The sequence below is a fragment of the Mustelus asterias genome, chromosome 13 (genome assembly GCF_964213995.1).
Source record: "Mustelus asterias chromosome 13, sMusAst1.hap1.1, whole genome shotgun sequence".
Taxonomy (NCBI): Eukaryota; Metazoa; Chordata; class Chondrichthyes; order Carcharhiniformes; family Triakidae; genus Mustelus; species Mustelus asterias.
Genome location: NC_135813.1, coordinates 95,680,534 through 95,699,435, shown reverse-complemented (window position 1 = coordinate 95,699,435; position 18,902 = coordinate 95,680,534). Strand labels below are relative to the sequence as shown.

Sequence of the window (18,902 nt, the reverse complement as noted above, 5' to 3'; positions counted from 1 at the left end):
TGCAAAGCTGTTGAAGAAACTGGCGGTCCCTCCAGGACCATTTGTATTTCAGCTGGTTCTAATTGGAGAAAGTTTGCTAAGGAAAGGTCGGGTGCTTCCAGAAAGTAGAAAAGAGACACAAACCCATATAGTTGCTTAATGTGACAAAGTCTTCCCAGAAAATTGTTTGGCAACTTTGTGGGAGAATAAATAATTCCAGAAGAATCATGCACATTTTTCTCACAGTGATGTTTTGCACATATGGTGCGTTGATGTGATCCAAGGTGATGTAGCATATATTTTGTGTGTAAACAAAAGACAAGTGTTGATTAAACACTTCTCATGAAGATGATTTCTCACAGATGCCAATACTTCATCTGGTATTCCCCTCCCCCAATTCAAAGTATTTTGAGATTAAAGAGAATGAGAGAGACTAGAGAGGAAGGAGGGAAATGAATGAGTGAATTTGATGGTTAAAAACTAAATGTAGGCTCTGATAAGAATGTTGATCAGTCACTCGGGATGGGATTTGCATTGTACAGAGTGTGCCAGCGCTCAATCTTCTTATCCTTGTTCTTCAAACACTCGTACCAGTGCTTCAAGCAGTCTCCTTTTGCATTGATGCCCATTATAATACTGCCTGTTACAGAGGGGAGAGAAAAATGGTATTATAGGTAAATATCATCAAAAAAGACAATCAAAAAATAATGACAATGTAAAATGGGAAGGGAAGCCAAGTATTTGATATTCTAAAACTTAATTTATTTTTATCCAATACTGTGTCCCAAGAAATGACACCAACCCCATTAATGTCTTGTACCCAACTGTGTAAATCTGCCTATATTCCAAACTGCACTCTGAACCTGTACTTCAGGCAGATATGTAAGCTTAGAAAATAATATTCATATTAAAGAAGAAATACTTTCTGCTTCAGTATTTCCAAATCAAAATGTAATCTTCTTCATAATATTTTGCATGTTTTACTGGGTTAAATGTGCTATCGAACACAAGTTGATCCAATATCCATATTGAAGTCTCTGGAAATTTGCAGCCTGCTCTCCACTTCCCCCCCCCCCCCCCCCCCCCGCTCCCCCTTCCCCTTCTAGTAATGCAAACAGATCTTTAATAGTTATAATAGGATTAACATTCTGAAAGGCTGGGAAAGTCTGGGACTAATCTGTTTAATCAGTTTCTCTGATTTTAAGTACCACTTGTTCAATTAAAGCCTCACTAGATTAAACGGAGATGGATGAGCAGTTTAATCTTGTGTGGCCTGAATTTCTTGCCAGCGTTTTAAATGTTGGCATGTCAGTGTCTGAAAAGATAAATGATCAGCTTGAGTTTTGACAATCTGAGTTAATGACTTTGGCACAAGTTTGCTGAAAGCATTGGTGTAAATGTCATTTTCTTACCCTAAATTAATGTGGATACAACCCTTTTGCTAAGTTTCTGATCTGCCACCTGCCTCAATGCCAGTAGTAGTATTACTGAGGGCGAAGGGGCCTGGACCAGTTAGCTGTTTGCTACATTTCTTGCTGAATTTTCCGAGTAGGTGTCATTCATATTCTGTTCATTCCTCATCCATCATAGTCGAATATTTTACATTTTTATCTTTTCTGCCTGTCTTTTAAACACTTAAAATACTCTCCTGTCCCATTTGACATAAAGCTTCATGTATCGCATGTACTTTAAACTTACTTACAAATCTGTTCTATATTTTAAAATCAACAGCTGCCTGGTTGTGAAACTTGTGTGTAAATTTGAACTTCCCTTTTTGTTTCTATAGATGGCTTGTGACGTTAGTGTCCCTTTCGTAAAATCCCTATAGTGCAGAAGGAAGCCATTCGGCCCATCGAGTCTGCACTGACAACAATCCCACCCCAGACTCTATCCTCCACAACCCCACACATTTATCCTGCTAATCCCTCTAACCTACACATCCCGGGACACTAAGTGGAAATTTAGCATGGCCAATCAACCTAACCCACACATCTTTGGACTGTGGGAGGAAACCGGAGCACCTGGAGGAAACTCACACAGACACAGGGCAAATGTGCAAACTTCACACAGACAGTGACTCAAGCTGGGAATCGAATCCGGGTCCCTGGAGCTGTGAGGCAGCAGTGCTAGCCACCGTGACTTCCATAAATATTGTAACATAGAATCATAGAATCTCTACAGTACAGAAGGAGGCCATTCAGCCTATCGAGTCTGTACTGACTACAATCCCACCCAAGCCCTATTCCCGTAATCCCACGTATTTATCTTGTTGACACTAAGGGACAATTTAGTATGGCCAATCAGCCTAATCTGCACATCTTTGTGCACCCGGAGGAAACCACGCAGACACGGAGAGAATGTGCAGACTCCGCACAGACAGTGACCGAGGCCAGAATTGAACCCTGATCCCTGGCGCTGTGAGGCAGCAGTGCTAACCACTGTGCCACCGTGCCTCCCGTTTTAGAGATTTTTAAGAGTTTTTTTTTTTCAATCATGATCTCTGCAGCTCTCACAATCCATGTTTATCGTGCTCACAGCCTTAGGTGATGTCATTGGGAGGATCAAAAAAAACTATGTGCAGCTCAGGTGACAAGGGTTGTTTTTAGTTTTGTTTTGGCTGCAGTGTTAGAAGCAGAAAGAAATCTCCCCGTTTTTATTTTGAAAGTTTTACCAGTTACCTGAAAGCACATCTTGTTTGCCATCCTGCAGTAAAGAATCTATGTTTTCATGGCTGCAGTAGTCTGTGCTTTGGAGTTTTGGGAAGCTGTATTGTCTTCAAACTGTTCTGAGTCTCAAGAGCATTTGACTGCAGAATTCAAATAACGGCCTCAATCCCAGTATCATGTGAGCATTAATCTGTGCTGTGTTAAACCCGTGAAAAGGGTCTTTTGTCTATAGAGGTTGGTTTTGACGGGGACAGGTTATATACATTCATTCAGAGTTATACATTATAGTGGTTGTTTTGCTTATTGTTTGTAATTGGTAAAAGTTGTTGCTAATTTTATCACTACACGTTAACTATATTCTTAAAGAAACTTTGTTTGATAAAAGCTTGCTAGTGGGTCTTTTGAATCACACCTGAAGTGGAACATATCATGCTTATCTTAGCCAAATTCAATGTAAAATACTTATGGTTCAGGTGAGCTTCATAAAACACTTCAGAGTTTCTGACCTGAACCATAACAGGCTCCTAATTTGAGTTTGACTATCCTCAGAAAAGGGGCACCTCCAGCCTAACCACTCCACATCTGATAAGTTCCACATTTTCAGACACTATAAAACTTTAAAAATCCTTTTTGGACTTGTGGTTTTTACTTCTGCCTTTAATATTTCATCCTGTGGATTTTTGGCCCTTCATTTTTGTATACTGAATTCCATACATTCCATTTTAACTCTGTGATGATGAAGACAGCAAAGACAGATGATGAATGAGCTCTGAACATGTGTCATAAGGAAGAGGAATTAATGAATGACATTGGAACATATCTGAGGTCACAAAAGAGTTGCCAAGGATCCATCTAAATGAGATTATTCCAAAATCTCCCAGACTGCTCGTACTACCATTCCAATATGTGATTTTATTCCTTTTCCTTGAGTGCCAATGTCAAGGAATGAAGGTAGCTGGCACAATCTACACCGACATACATGAATTATTCTCCAGTGGTCTCCACAATAGACAATAGTAGCACCTTCACCGAGACAACACAGCAGCTCTGGACGACAGAACTATTTTCCCAATTTGGTGTTTGCTTTTCTGATTAAACAAAACTGAGCATTTCTCAGAAGTGTCATAGTCATAGAGGTTTACAGCATGGAAACAGGCCCTTCGGCCCAACTTGTCCATGCCGCCCCTTTTTTTTAAAGCCCCTAACCTAGTCCCAATTGCCCGCATTTGGCCCATATCCCTCTAAACCCATCTTATCCATGTAATTGTCTAAATGTTTTTAAAAGACAAAATTGTACCTGCCTCTACTACTACCTCTGGCAGCTTGTTCCGGACACTCACCACCCTCTGTGTGAAAAAATTACCCTTCTGGACCTCTCCCCTCTCACCTTAAACCTATGCCCTCTAGTTTTAGACTCCCCTACCTTTGGAAACAGATATTGACTATCTAGCTGATCTATGCCCCTCATTATTTTATGGACCTCTATAAGGTCACCCCTCAGCCTCCTACGCTCCAGAGAAAAAAGTCCCAGTCTATCCAGCCTCTCCTTATAACTCAAACCATCAAGTCCCAGTAGCATCCTAGTAAATCTTTTCTGCACTCTTCCTAGTTTAATAATATCTTTTCTATAATAGGGTGACCAGAACTGTACATAGTATTCCAAGTGAGGCCTTACCAATGTCTTGTACAACTTCAACAAGGCATCCCAACTCATGTATTCAATGTTCTGACCAATGAAACCAAGCATGCTGAATGTATTCTTCACCACTCTGTCCACCTGTGACTCCACTTTCAAGGAGCTATGAACCTGTACCCCTAGATCTCTTTGTTCTGTAACTCTCCCCAACACCCTACCATTAACTGAGTAAGTCCTGCCCTGGTTCAATCTACCAAGATGCATCACCTCACATTTCTAAATTAAACTCCATCTGCCAGTTGTCAGCCCACTGGCCCAATTGATCAAGAACCCATTGCAATCCTAGATAACCTTCTTCACTGTCCCCTAAGCCACCAATCTTGGTGTCATCTGCAAACTTACTAACCATGCCTCCTAAATTCTCAACCAAATCATTCATATAAATGACAAATAACAGTGGACCCAGCACCGATCCCTGATGCACACTGCTGGTCACAGGCCTCCAGTTTGAAAAACAACCCACTACAACCACCCTCTGGTTTCTGTCATCAAGCCAATTTTGTACCATTTAGCTATCTCACCCTGGATCCTGTGAGATTTAACCTTATGCAACAACCTACCATGCGGTACCTTGTCAAAGGCCTTGCTAAAGTCCATGTAGACAACATCAACTGCCCTGCCCTCATCTACCTTCTTGGTTACCCCTTCAAAATACTCAATCAAATTTGTGAGACATGTTTTTCCATTCACAAAGCCATGTTGACTGTCCCTAATCAGTCCTTGCATCTCTAAATGCCTGTAGATCTTGTCTCTCAAAATACCTTCCAACAACTTACCCACCACAGATGTGAGGCTCATCGGCCTGTAGTTTCCAGGCTTTTCCCTGCAGTCCTTTTTAAACAAAGGCACAACATTTACCACCCTCCTATCTTCAGGCAGCTCACCTGTGACTATCGATGATACAAATATCTCGGCTAGGGGACCCGCAATTTCCTCCCTAGCCTCCCACAATGTCCTGGGATATGCTTCATCAGGTCCCGGGGATTTATCTACCTTGATGCGCTTTAAGACTTCCAGCACCACCTCCTCAGTTATATGTACATTCCTCAAGACATCACTATTTATTTCCCCAAGTTCCCTAACATCCATGCTTTTCTGAACAGTAAATACTGATGAGAAATATTCGTTTAGGATCTCACCCATCTCTTGTGGATCCGCACATAGATGACCTTGTTGATCCTTAAGAGGTCCTACTCTCTCCCCAGTTACTCTTTTGCCTTTATGTATTTGTAGAAGCTCTTTGGATTCTCTTCTGCCTTTTCTGCCAAAACAATCTCGTGTCTCCTTTTTGCACTCCTGATTTCTTTCTTAACTCTACTCCTACACCCCCTATACTCTTCAAGGGATCCACTTGATCCCAGCTGCCTATGCATGTCATGTGCCTCCTCCTTCTTCTTGACGAGGGCCTCAATATCCCGAGTCATCCAGGGTTCCCGATTTCTGCCAGCCTTGCCCTTCACTCTAAGAGGAACGTGTTTACCCTGAACCCTGGTTAACACACTTTTGAAAGCATGCCACTTACCAGACGTCCCTTTTCCTTCCCACTGACTCCCCCAATTAACTTTTGAAAGTTCCTGCCTGATACCATCAAAATTGGCCTTGCCCCAATTTAGAATTTTAACTTTTGGGACAGACCTATCATTCTCCATAGCTATCTTAAAACTAATAGCATTATGGTCACTGGTCCCAAAGTGGATTTCCCACCAAGAGTGAATCTAATATCCAGGGATTAGCTTCATCCAGATAGGGGTGTTTATCTTCACTGGTGTTAGACGCTAGTTTCTTTTTGTAAAATTGGGTTCTGGCTTACAAGTCTGAAGAATAACAGCCAGAAGAACCAATTGCAAGGAGGAAGGGTTAAGCTGAGGGTCAACACTGTCACCAAGTATCCTGAGGCTTAGTTAAAGCTCTTTGTACAAAGATTTAGGCTAAACAATTGTTGATGAGTAAATCTACTATGCAGTATTGTACTTGGATGCTTGGAAGGTAACTATGGCAATCGTGACTCAAATTGCCCAGTTTGTAAGAAACCCGGAGTTGTGCTTACACATAATACATAGTTAGGATTTAGTTTTAAGATATGATTCCCATTTTTGTTTTATTAGACATGTCTTAGCTATGTACTGTAGGTAGAAATAATGAAATTGTTAAAGTTCACTCCCAGGATGCTTTTAATATGTCAGGGTACAATTTAGATGACTTTGTTTAATCTCTACTGAAAGTGTGTGATTATGCCTGTTCACTTTTAGTCACCATACTTTGAAATGAAACAGCCATGATAGTCTTGAGATAAGAATATTCATTGGCTCAGGATAATTAACTGCATGTTAGGTGGTAAACAGATTAGCCATCTGGAAATTTTGTAGGAACTACCTTGTCTTTGGGGATCTTGTTCATGACTTCATTCTGGGACCATAATGAATCATTTGGCATTGCCTGTGTGTGCGTGACCAGAGCCCGATAATGATTTTGAGTTTTCTTAAACAATTTGTGGAGAGTCAGAATCGAAAGAAACAATGAAGACTGTGACTGGGATGTGTTTAGTACAATAGGGATGGGTTGGAAGCAAGGGCAAGAAGGCCCACTTTCAGCTGGAGTCCCCTTGTCTATTCCTGATTCTGGGTTCCTTGATCAGGCCTGAGTGCCTGACAATGAGGGAACTCGCTTCACAGGCAACCTGACAGGGTTTGCTGGATGTTCTTCAGGAAGCACAAGAGAGCCCAGTTTAATTCCTGAGCCACCACTGAATTCTGGTGATTTCAGGGATAATTGGTGCCAAGAGGCTTTTAATGAGCTTAATTGGCATCCCACTGCTACCAAGCAGGATTCCTATGACGGGTCCTTTCTGCCCCCCAACTTAATTGGCGATAGTTTTCCCAATGCCAAGAATTGGACACAGGTACTCCTGTCCAATTCTCTCGGCCCACCTGCTATCATGCCCACTCCAACAGGCTCAATTTGATTTTACCCGACATCTCAAGAGGAAGAGTTAATTATATTTGTGTTTGTATGCCTACTACATAAAAGACATATGCCCGTAACTTCCTCAGAGTGGCATACAAAGGCAGCTTGCCACTCCATAGCGATTTGCCTGCGCTTAAATTGCGAAGTGCCTATCTCACCCGACTTTCCTGATTCTGGCTGGGTGAGACTGAAGAAGTGGAGAGCATTCACATCTCCAGCAGTGAAGTGCAAAAGGAATGGAGTGAAGGAATATCACCCACCCTAAAGCAGGAAAGTTTAAAGGTCCCATTGAAAAGGAGAAGGTAAGTGTCTAAGGTATGTGAATGGGATGTGGGGGTGGAAGTTTGCTGGGTGACTGTACATTGTGTTGGTGCGGAGAGGGAGTCGGGACCTGGTTGGGTTGGAGGGAGGGGAGCATGGGAGGTGTACCATGTGGGGCTTGGTCTGAGTATTTAAAGTAAATAATCTGATGTTAGAAGTGCTTTTCTCCTATGAGTGTATAAACTGGCAGAACCATCCAAAGTTAGCGATTTTAGTTAGCAAGTTTGCCGTCGTGGACAATTGCCAGGTGAATCATTACATGCGAATTTCCAGCTGGGATTCCTCAGTGCAGCTTTGGGGTACCCCCAGATCCAATGCTGGGAAGCCAGGAAGTTATGGCCCATTGTGTGCCTCAAAGACACATAGAAGGATCACATCACAACCATATTTGGTATCAGTTTTGAATTACCTCACACTGTGTGGTCCCTCCTTTAAGAGGTTGCCAATAAAGATATTGTCTTAGGTTGGTAGTTTATGTAGCAGTATTTCATAGCCCAGTATAATGGTATGCACTCATAGTTGGGGTTCTTGATGACCATCACAGGCGAGTAGCTGTCCCTGAAGCTTTGCATCTCTAACTGGTGGCCACCACTAAACGAAATATGATGCGTGCCCATACTGAGAAGCAAATCAGTGTCAGGGAGCTGAATTCAAGCTCCCAAAGCAAAAATACCATGATTGTAGAGATACCCAGGTCCAGAAATCATAGAAACTCTACAATGCAGAAGGAGGCCATTCGGCCCATTGAGTCTGCACTGACAACAATCTCACCCCAGGCCCTATCCCCACACATTTATCTCGCTAACCTCTATAACCTACACATCCCGGGATACTATGGGCAATTTAGCATGGCCAATCAACCTAACCAGCACATCGTTGGACTGTGGGAGGAAACCGGAGCACCCGGAGGAAATCCACGCAGACACAGGGAGAACGTGCAAACTCCACATAGACAGTGACCCAAGGCAGGAATCGAACCCGGGTCCCTGGCGCTATGAGGCAGCAGTGCTAGCACTGTGCCACCATGCCACCCATCTAATTACCCAAAATGAGAAATATCAGCTAGCTCAGTTACTTCAGACCTGCTCAGTTGGATCCAGAAGAATCAAATGGGATGTACCAAGGTTGTTAATGAAATATATTGTAAGACTTGGAGTTCTGCCTATTACAAAAGATGCAGAAGCATGTTGCAACACTTTTAAATAGTTTAATTGTTTTCTAGGCTGTCACCTTTAACTGCGAGAATTTATGACTTATAACTTACCAATGTAATCATTGGTTTTGCCAATGTCGTAATCCCACACAGAAAGTTCCAGAGTTTTCTTAGCCAGGTCGTTGTGTTTAATATCATAGAAGAACTCCTATAGAAACAGGAATTGAATCGTTAACTACATGTTTTCATGCTTCCAACTAATACTGGAAGAAAATAAACAACTTCCAATTCTGTGAACCACTTAGAATGGGATTGAGATCGAAAGATAGAAGGGAAGAGATAAAGTGAGTACTAAAGGATATTGAAATCAAATGTAATGTGGCTCAAAGGAGGATCATTTAGGATAGCTGACTTAACTGCTTTAAATCCTCCCCTACAAGTAAACTTTAGGCTTTAATTTCATTTCTTCATAATGCAATAACCACAATTAGTATTTTACTGGGTGCCTTTCTACTTTCAGTTCACTTTTCTTTACATTTTGCGTGGACTCCTTGAGTCAGGCACTAATTGCATTTGTTGATGAGTGTGGCTGAAAAGATCTGTATCTTTTTATTTTCTTAAAACGTGGACAACCTGGCAAATCCACATTTATTTCCAGTTCCTAGTTGCAATGAGAAGGTGCTGCAGTTCTGACAGGCAATCAATCCTTGGATGCTGACCCAATCACAACACAAATACAGCAATATATTGTCAAGTTAAGGTGATGGGCCCGATTTTACCATTTTCATTCTAAGTGCGTAGTACAGATCCGACTTAGAAATCTGCTTTCAGGCGCCCCCATACGCTCTCAGCCATCTCCAGTCCCATTCGCGCTGTGGGCGGGGCTTAGCGCGGCCGGAATGATCGGAGCTCTGAACTGCGCATGCACAATTGGAAAAAAATTGGAAAAAGCGCGCCCGTGTCTGATCGCTCCCGGACCGCAGAAAGCGGAGAAAGCAGCCCAGGAGCAAATAGCGGGAGCAATGGTGTATCTTGGGGGGGGGGGGGGGGCAGATGGATCTCTGGTGGGGGGGGGGCAGGGGGGTCCACTGCCACTCTGCGGGTGATCGGTGGGGGGGGGAAGGGGGAAGGGGTGGACACACACACATCACTGTCCCCCTTATCCAGCCCCCCACTACCCACACACATCACTGTCCCCCTTATCCACCCACCCCCACTACCCACACACATCACTGTCCCCCTTATCCACCCCCCCACTACCCACACACATCACTGTACCCCTTATCCACCCCCTACTACCCACACACATCACTGTCCCCCTTATCCACCCCCCCACTACCCACGCACATATCACTGTCCCCCTTATCCACCCCCTTACTACCCACACACATCACTGTCCCCCTTATCCAACCATCCCCACTACCCACACACATCACTGTCCCCCTTATCCACCCCCCCCACTACCCACACACATCACTGTCCCCCTTATCCACCCTCCCACTACCCACATACACATCACTGTTCCCTTATCCACCTATTTAGCAGGTCCGTTACGGCGCGGTTCCGGATTGGCAGACGCGGTGGTAAAGGGGGAAATGCTGATAAAGTTGGGCGGGCAGTTCATTCATTCAATTTAAACGCATGCAAATACATTTAAATCGTTGTTGCGCCCGTTTTGGGCGCGGATCGAATCGCCGCCATTCCCGGGTTTCGGTAAAGTGGCAATCTGCGCGGGTGCAGGTGCGGATCGCGATAATGGCCTCTCACCCGACTTTACCACGTTTTTGCGCCCGTTTTTGGGCGCGAGGCAATGGTAAAATAGGGCCCGATGTGTAACATGAACAAATATGAGTCTGATGCACGTCACTGTGCATGTCCAAGCTGCCTGGAGATGACATGCCAATTGTAAGCCCTTTTGCTCACCTATTATCTATATAGGCAAGAGGGCCTACAGTGACTCCACTGTCTTTCCTATCTCTGCTGTTTTTTGGAATGTCAAGTCCCCTGACATAAGCTGACAGGCCATGTGAATATATAAATGCCATTATGTAATTCAGACCTGACACGGATTTAACAGTTAAACGAGTCCCCGAGTCACTCGCAAAATCTTGCAGGAGCAAGAATAATCAAAATTAGAATGAGACTGAGGAAGTAATAATGGAGAACCAAGACATGGCAGAGGAATTAAACGAATACTTTACGTCAGTCTTCACAGTGGAAGACACTAATAACATTCCAAAAATACCAAATAATCGAGGGGCAGAAATGGGTGGGGAGGGGCAGGGGAAATAAATACAATAAGTATCACAAGAGAAAAAGTAATAGGAAAACTAATGGGGCTAAAGGCTGATAATTCCCCTGGACCTAATGGGTTCTGTCCCGGATATTAAAGCAAGTAGTGACACTGGTAGTAATCTTTCAAGAATCCTTAAATTCTAGAAAGTTCCTGGAGGATTGGAAAGCTTCCAATGTAGCACCCTTATTCAAAAAGGAAGGAAGACAAAAAAACAGGTCAGTTAGCTTAACATCTGTCAGAAGTCTCTCAACATCAGGTTAAGTCCAACAGGTTTATCTGGAATTACAGTGATTCCAAATAAACCTGTTGGACTTCAACCTGGTGTGAGAACAAAGAACAGTACAGCACAGGGACAGGCCCTTCGGCCCTCCAAGCCTGCGCCCATCACGTTTACCTATCTAACCAACCGCTTATATCCCTCTGTTCCCCGTTTGTTCATATGCCTATTAAGATAAGTCTTAAATGTGGCTAATGTAACTGCCTCAACCCCCACCTCACTTGGCAGTGCATTCCAGGCCCTCACAACCCTCTGTGTTTTAAAAAAAAAATTACCCCGCATTTCTCCACTGAACCTTTCCCCCCCTCTTATCTTGAATTTCTGCCCTGGGAAAAAGCTTCCAACTGTTCACCCCATCTACTGTCATAGTTTTATAAACTTCTATCAGGTCGCCCCTCAGTCTCCGTCTTTCCAGGGAGAACAATCCCAGTTTATTCAATCTCTCCTCGTAGCTAATGCCCTCCATACCAGGCAATATCCTGGTAAACCTTTTCTGCACGCTCTCCAAAGCCTCCACGTCCGTCTGGTAGTGTGGTGACCAGAACTGGATACAGTATTCCAAATGTGGCCGAACCAATGTTTTATATAACTGTAACATAATTTACCAACCTTTATACTCGATGCCCTGTCCGATGAAGGATGTAGGAAGGTGTTGTGAGATTTCTTACTGTGACTGCCCCAGTCCAACGCCGGCATTTCCATATCATAGCTTAACATCTGTCATTGGGAAAATCATAGAATCCCTATACTGCAGAAGGAGGCCATTTGGCCCATCGAGCCTGCACCGACAACAATCCCACCCAAACCCTATTTACCCTGCTAGTCCCCCTGACACTAAGGGGCAATTTAACATGGCCAATCAACCTAACTCATACATCTTTGGAGTGTGGGAGAAAACCTGAGCACCCGGTAGAAACCCACGCAGACACAGGGAGAATGTGCAAACTCCACACACAGTCACCCAAGGCTGGAATTGCACCCGGGTCCCTGGTGCTGTGAAGCAGCAGTGCCAACCACTGTGCCACCATGCCGCCCACACACATTTCACCATCTGCTGTGGTGGGATTCGAACCCAGGCCCCCAGTGCATTCCCTGGGTCTCTGGATTGATAGTCCATTGACAATTCCACTCTGTCACTGCCTCCCCTTGTTAGACTCCATTGTAACGGATGTGTTAACAGAGCAGTTAGAAATACATGATATAATTAAGCAGAGTCAGCATGGCTCCCTGACAAATCTATTAGAATTCTTTGAGATGGTTAGAAGTAGGATAGATAAAGGGGAATCAGTAGATGCAATATACTTGGAGTTCCAAAAAGTGTTCCATAAGGTGCTCTACAGAAGAATACTTAATAAGATCAGAGTCCATGGTGTTGGGGGGTAGTATATTAGCATGAATAGATAATTGGCTAACTGATAGAAGACAGTGTTGGGATAATAGGAACGTTTAAGGATGGCAACCTGTAACCAGTGAAGTGCCACAAAGGTCAGTGCTGGGGCCACAATTAATTACAACATTATTAATGACTTGGATGAGGGAAGTGAATGTACTATTGTCAAGTTTGTGGATCACACACAATTAGGTGGGAAGGCAAGTAGTGGAGATGACAGAGGGACATACACAAGTTAGTTGAATGGACAAAAACTTGGCAAATGATATCTCATGTAGGAAAATGTGAAGTTATGCACTTTGGTAGGAAGAACAATAGAGCTGAGTTTTATTTAAATGCAGAAGGACTGCAGAAAGCTGCAGCACAGAGGAATTTGGGGATCCTTGTGCATAAATCACAAAAAGCTCTAACATGCAAATTCAGCAGGTAATGGGGATGGCAAATGGAATGTTAGCCTTTATTTCAAAGGGAAAGGAGTATAAAAATAGGGAACTCTTGCTAAAACTATGCAAGGCACTAGTTAGATCACACCTGGAATACTGTGAACAATTTGGGGCCCCCTATCAAAGGAAAGGTATACTGGCATTTGAGGTAGTCCAGGGAAGATTCACTAGATTGATCCTGGGTATGGAGAGATTTTCTTATGAGGAGAGATTAAGTAGGCTGGGCCTGTACTCATGGGAGTTTAGAATGTGAGGCGACTATATTGACATACAGGGTTTTCAGGGGGTTGGACAGGTAGATGCTGAGAGGTTGATTCCCCTCGTGGGAGAGACCAGGACCAGAGGGTCACCTATTTAAGACAGAAATGAGGAGGAATTTCTTCTCTCAGGAGCTAGTGAATCTGTGGAATTCTCTACTGCAGAGAGCTATAATGGCTGGGTCTTGTAGGTGTGTTCAAGGTTGAGATACAGAGATTTTTAATCAATAAGGGAATCGAGGATTATGGGGATAAGACGGGAAAGCGAAGTTGAGAATGATCACATCAGTCATGGTCTCATTGAATGATTCAGTAGGCTTGATGGGCTGAATAACTTATGGTCTAAGAGGCCAAGGCGATTTCTTTCTTTTAACATTTCAACCAGCCTCCCATCCATTGACTCTGCCTACACTTCCCGCTGCCTCGGCAAAGCAGCCAGCATATTTAAGGACCCCATGCACCCCGGACATTCTCTCTTCCACCTTCTTCCTTTGGGAAAAAGATACAAAAGTCTGAGGTCACGTACCAACCGACTCAAGAACAGCTTCTTCCCTGCTGCCGTCAGACTTTTGAATGGACCTACCTCGCATTAAGTTGATCTTTTTCTAGCTATGACTGTAACACTACATTCTGCACTCTCTCGTTTCCTTCTCTATGAACGGTATGTTTTGTCTGTATAGCGCGCAAGAAACAATACTTTTCACTGTATGATAATACATGTGACAATAATAAATCAAATCAAAATCCTTGTGGACCAGGAGGAAACAGTCCTGTTCCTTGTGGCCAACAAGGATTCCTTAGACCCTCTATCTCAAGCTTTCTTCTTCCCTGAAGGGAGTGGGGTTATTATAAACCCATTTGCCATTGTCACTATTCTTACTGAGGAGCATTTTCTTGGTTTTCCAGTACAGCGTGAAGCCCCACAATTACCATTATCACCTGCCCAACTCTATGTCATCCCTCTCGGGTAGGAGCCAGCATCGTGAACGCTTAACTGAGGCCCAAGATTTAAAATTATTCAGACCTCTAGCTGGTGCTGCTGTGTGTGCTTCCCTCCCGCTCTAACTCTTATATCTTGTCCCAGCTTAAAATTGTGGTTTTTGTCCCTGAATGATCCTCACTCTGCTTGGGATAGTGCTGAGTGGAGGCCTGGTGTTTTGCCACAGACATAAGTGAACTCGACTTTCCACCACTATGACAGTGAGATTTGGTGCAAGTGCACCTCAGAGAACCACTTCATAAACCAATAATAATGTTAGGACAATAAGGATCAATATCATGTTTGTAATATTATAGACTGAATTTTCCAGTCCTTACTGCTGACGGGATCTTCCAATCTCAATGGTGACTCCTGTGGCAGATTCTCTAGTGGTTGGTGAACAACACTGCCATTGACATCAGCCAATAGCAACCTGCCTCTGCCACCAAAAAACCCACTGCTGCTGGAGATTGGGGGCAAAAAATCCCACCCAATGAATTTAGAAGTCACCTGTGTTATTCAGAGATGAAGGCACCATGCTGTTCTGTTCATTTGTCCGATTCTTTAGATGAGGTATTAATCCAGGTTATATGAAGATAGCAAAATTTCGGCAGGGAACTGCAAACCTACTCATGAATAGTGTACAACTGTGGTTCCTAGTTTCTCACTTAACTCGTTTCCAAAATGATTTCTTTTGCCCTTCTCGGGCTAATATTCACTGAGGACAAATATGTTAAACCCCAATATACCTTGATCGAGGAATGTGTACCACTGTGAATAAAAATGGATTAATACAAGGAGCTATTTTATTGATGGTGGAATCATGTATATCCTCCAACATCCTGGATGTTTACACACGATTAATCAGCCTCACCTCATTAAATTCAGGGTTCAGTGTCTTCTTCTTGATTTGAGTTTTTTGCTTGGCCTTTTTTCCCATGTCAGGCTTGAGGCAGCTGAAAGAAACCAAGGAAAGTCAGGCTCAGGGTTTTAAATAAATGCCCTGTATGTGAAAGCTGGGAATTAATGGGATGGGACAAGCTTATTCCAGGCACTGCCATTTAAGTCGTATATTACAGGCCTGTGGCATGTTATCATCATAAATCTGAGTTATTATTCTTTTTTCCTCTTCTGGAGTCACCCCCATGGCCACACATTAATCCTTGGACAAATACCTTCTGCAATGCCATTCAGTAACCACCTCCTGTAGGTGTGCAGTGTCTCAAGGAAATGCATGTAGATTTTTTTCTTTTGTGGCCACCTCCCCTCAGGTTATTATGCAATCAGGAAGTCAATCCAATGGAAATCATGGCATGAATTTGTGTCTCATTTTGCTAGATACTGCAGTATGTTGGGATTTCAAAGCCTATAATTACAAAGAACAATACAGCATAGGAACCGGCCCTTTGGCCCTCCAAGCCTGCGCCGCTCATGTGCCCACTGGACCATTCTTTTGTATCCCTCTATTCCCAGTCTGTTCATGTGGCTATCTAGATAAGTCTTAAACGATCCCAGCGTGTCTGCCTCAATCACCTTGCTTGGCAGTGCATTCCAGGCCCCCACCACCCTCTGTGTAAAATACATCCCCCTGACATCTGTGTTGAACCTTGCCCCCCTCACCTTGAACCCGTGACCCCTTGTGTTTGTCACCTCCGACCTGGGAAAAAGCTTCCCACTGTTCACTCTATGCCCTTCATAATTTTATACACCTCTATTAGGTCGCCCCTCATCCTCTGTCTTTCCAGGGAGAACAACCCCAGTTTACCCAATCTCTCCTCATAGCTAAGACCCTCCATACCAGGCAACATCCTGGTAAACCTTCTCTGTACTCTCTCCAAAGCCTTCACGTCCTTCTGGTAGTGTGGCGACCAGAACTGGATGCAGTATTCCAAGCGGCGCAGGCTTGGAGGGCCAAAGGGCCGGTTCCTGTGCTGTATTGTTCTTCGTAATTATAGGCTTTGAAATCCCAACATACTGCGGTATCTAGCAAAATGAGACACAAATTCATGCCATGATTTCCATTGGATTGAGTTCCTGATTGCATAATAACCTGAGGGGAGGCGGCCACAAAAGAGCTATACAATAAATGGCAGAACCATCGTTCTATACAGCTGCAACATCATATGCCAACTTTTATATTCTATGCCCCGTCCAATAAAGGCAAGCATGCCATATGCCTTCTTCACCACCCTCTCCACCTGTGCTGCCACCTTTAAGGATCTGTGAACTTGTACACCCAGGTCTCTCTGTGTGCCTATACTCCTGATGGTTCTGCCATTTATTGTATAGCTCCCCCTTACATTAGATCTACTGAAATGCATCACTTTGCATTTATCTGGATTAAATTCCATCTACCATTTCTCCACCCAATGTTCTAGCCTTTCTATATCCTGCTGTATTCTCTGACAATGTTCATCACTATCCGCAACTCCAGCAATCTTTGTGTCATCTGCAACCTTACTGATCACACCAGCTACATCTTCCTCCAAATCAATTATATATATATCACAAACAACAGAGGTCCCAGTACAGAGTCCTGCGGAACACCACTAGTCACAGACCTCCAACCGGAAAAAGACCCCTGCACTGCTACCCTCTGTCTTCTATGGCTAAGCCAGTTCTCCACCCATCTAGCTAGCTCACCTTTTATCCTGTGAGATTTAACCTTTTGCACCAGCCTGCCATGAGGGACCTTGTCAAATGCTTTACTAAAATCCATATAGACGACATCCACGACCCTTCCCTCGTCAATCGTTTTTGTCACCTCCTCAAAAAACTCAACCAAATTTGTGAGGCATGACCTCCCTCGTACAAAACCATGCTGTCTATCGCTAATGAGATTATTCAGTTCTAAATGCACATATATCCTATCTCTAAGAATCTTCGCCAACAACTTCCCTACCACGGACGCCAAGCTCACCGGCCTATAATTACCCGGGTTATCCTTGCTACCCTTCTTAAATAACAGGACCACATTTGCTATCCTCCAATCCTCTGGGGCCTCACCTGTGTCCAGTGAAGAGACAAAGATTTCTGTTAGAGGCCCAGCAATTGCATCTCTCGCCTCCCTGAGGAGTCTAGGATAGATGCCATCCGGCCCTGGGGATTTGTCTGTCTTAAAGTTTCCAAAAAAACCTAACACTTCCTCCCTTGTAATTGAGATTTTTTCTAACGGGTCAACACATCTAAGACACTACCAGTCAACATGTTCCTCTCCTTTGTGAATACTGATGCAAAGTATTCGTTTAGGATCTCACCTACTTCCTTTGGTTCTAAGCATAATTCCCCTCCTTTGTCCCTGAGAGGTCCAATTCTTTCCCTAACAATCCTCTTGTTCCTAACGTTATGTATAAAATGCCTTAGGATTCTCCTTAATCCTGTCTGCCAAGGACATTTCGTGACCCCTTTTTTCCCTTCTAACTCCCTGTTTGAGTTCTTTTCTACTTTCTCTGTATTCCTCCAGTGCTCCATCTGTTTTTAGCTGCCTGGACCTCATGTATGCCTCTTTTTTCTTTTTGATTAGACCCACAATTTCACTGGTTATCCACTGCTCTCGAATCCTACCTTTCTTATCCTTCCTCTTTACAGGCACATGCCTGTCCTGCAGTCCTATTAACTGCTCCTTAAAAGACTCCCACATGCCACCAAATTCTGCCTAATCCGGCTGTAGTTAGCCTTCCCCCAATTCAGCACCTTACCCATAGGACAACACTCATTTTTTTCCATTACTATCCTAAAGTTTACAGAATTGTGGTCACTATTTGCCACATGTTCCCCTACTGCAACTTTGATGACCTGACTGGGCTCATTCCCCAGCGCGAGGTCCAGCATAGCCCCCTCTCTAGTTGGACTGTCAACATATTGTTCCAAAGAGCCTTCCTGTATGCATTTTATAAATTCTTCCCCGTCCAGGCCCCCAGCCCTAAGCGATTTCCAGTCTATGTGAGGGAAATTAAAGTCTCCCACTACAATAACCCTATTTTTTCTGCACCTGTCCAGCATCTCCTTACATATCCGTTCCTCAACTTCCCGTGGGCTGTTGGGAGGCCTGTAGTATACCCCCAGCATAGTGACTGCGCCCTTCCTGTTTCTGAGCTCCACCTACAGTGACTCGTTACCTGATCCTTCCATATTGCCCACCCTCTGTACCGCTGTAATATGCTCCCTAACCAGCATTGCTACTCCCCCACCTCTCCTTGCCCCTCCTCTGTCTCGCCTAAAACATTGGTACCCCAGAATATTCAGTCGCCAGTCCTATCCTTCTTTTAACCAAGTCTCCGTCACTGCAACCACATCCAAGTTCCGCGCAAGCATTAAGGCTCTAAGTTCGTCTGTCTTCCCCGTGACGCTCCTCGCATTGAAGCAGATGCACTCCAGACCTCCAGGCCCACTGAGGTCATCCTCCCCCAGAATGCTCTTCCTCTTAGATAGCCTTGTCTTGGCCCCAGTCTCGTCCCCAGCCTCTATGCTTATTGACCTAT

At 44.0% G+C, this 18,902-nt stretch overlaps 1 protein-coding gene across 1 annotated transcript in view; it reads right to left on the bottom strand.

Annotated features, from left to right (window-relative positions):
- Window positions 1-488: 488 nt before the first annotated feature.
- LOC144502909 (rabphilin-3A-like) overlaps window positions 489-18,902 on the bottom strand; it is a 150,261-nt gene continuing 131,847 nt past the window's right edge. The window contains exons 17-19 of the mRNA XM_078227321.1: window positions 15,296-15,377; window positions 8,891-8,987; window positions 489-619 (exon numbers count right to left, since the gene is read on the bottom strand). Of these exons, the coding sequence (XP_078083447.1) occupies window positions 489-619; window positions 8,891-8,987; window positions 15,296-15,377 (310 nt within the window). The remainder of the gene's footprint in view (window positions 620-8,890; window positions 8,988-15,295; window positions 15,378-18,902) is intronic.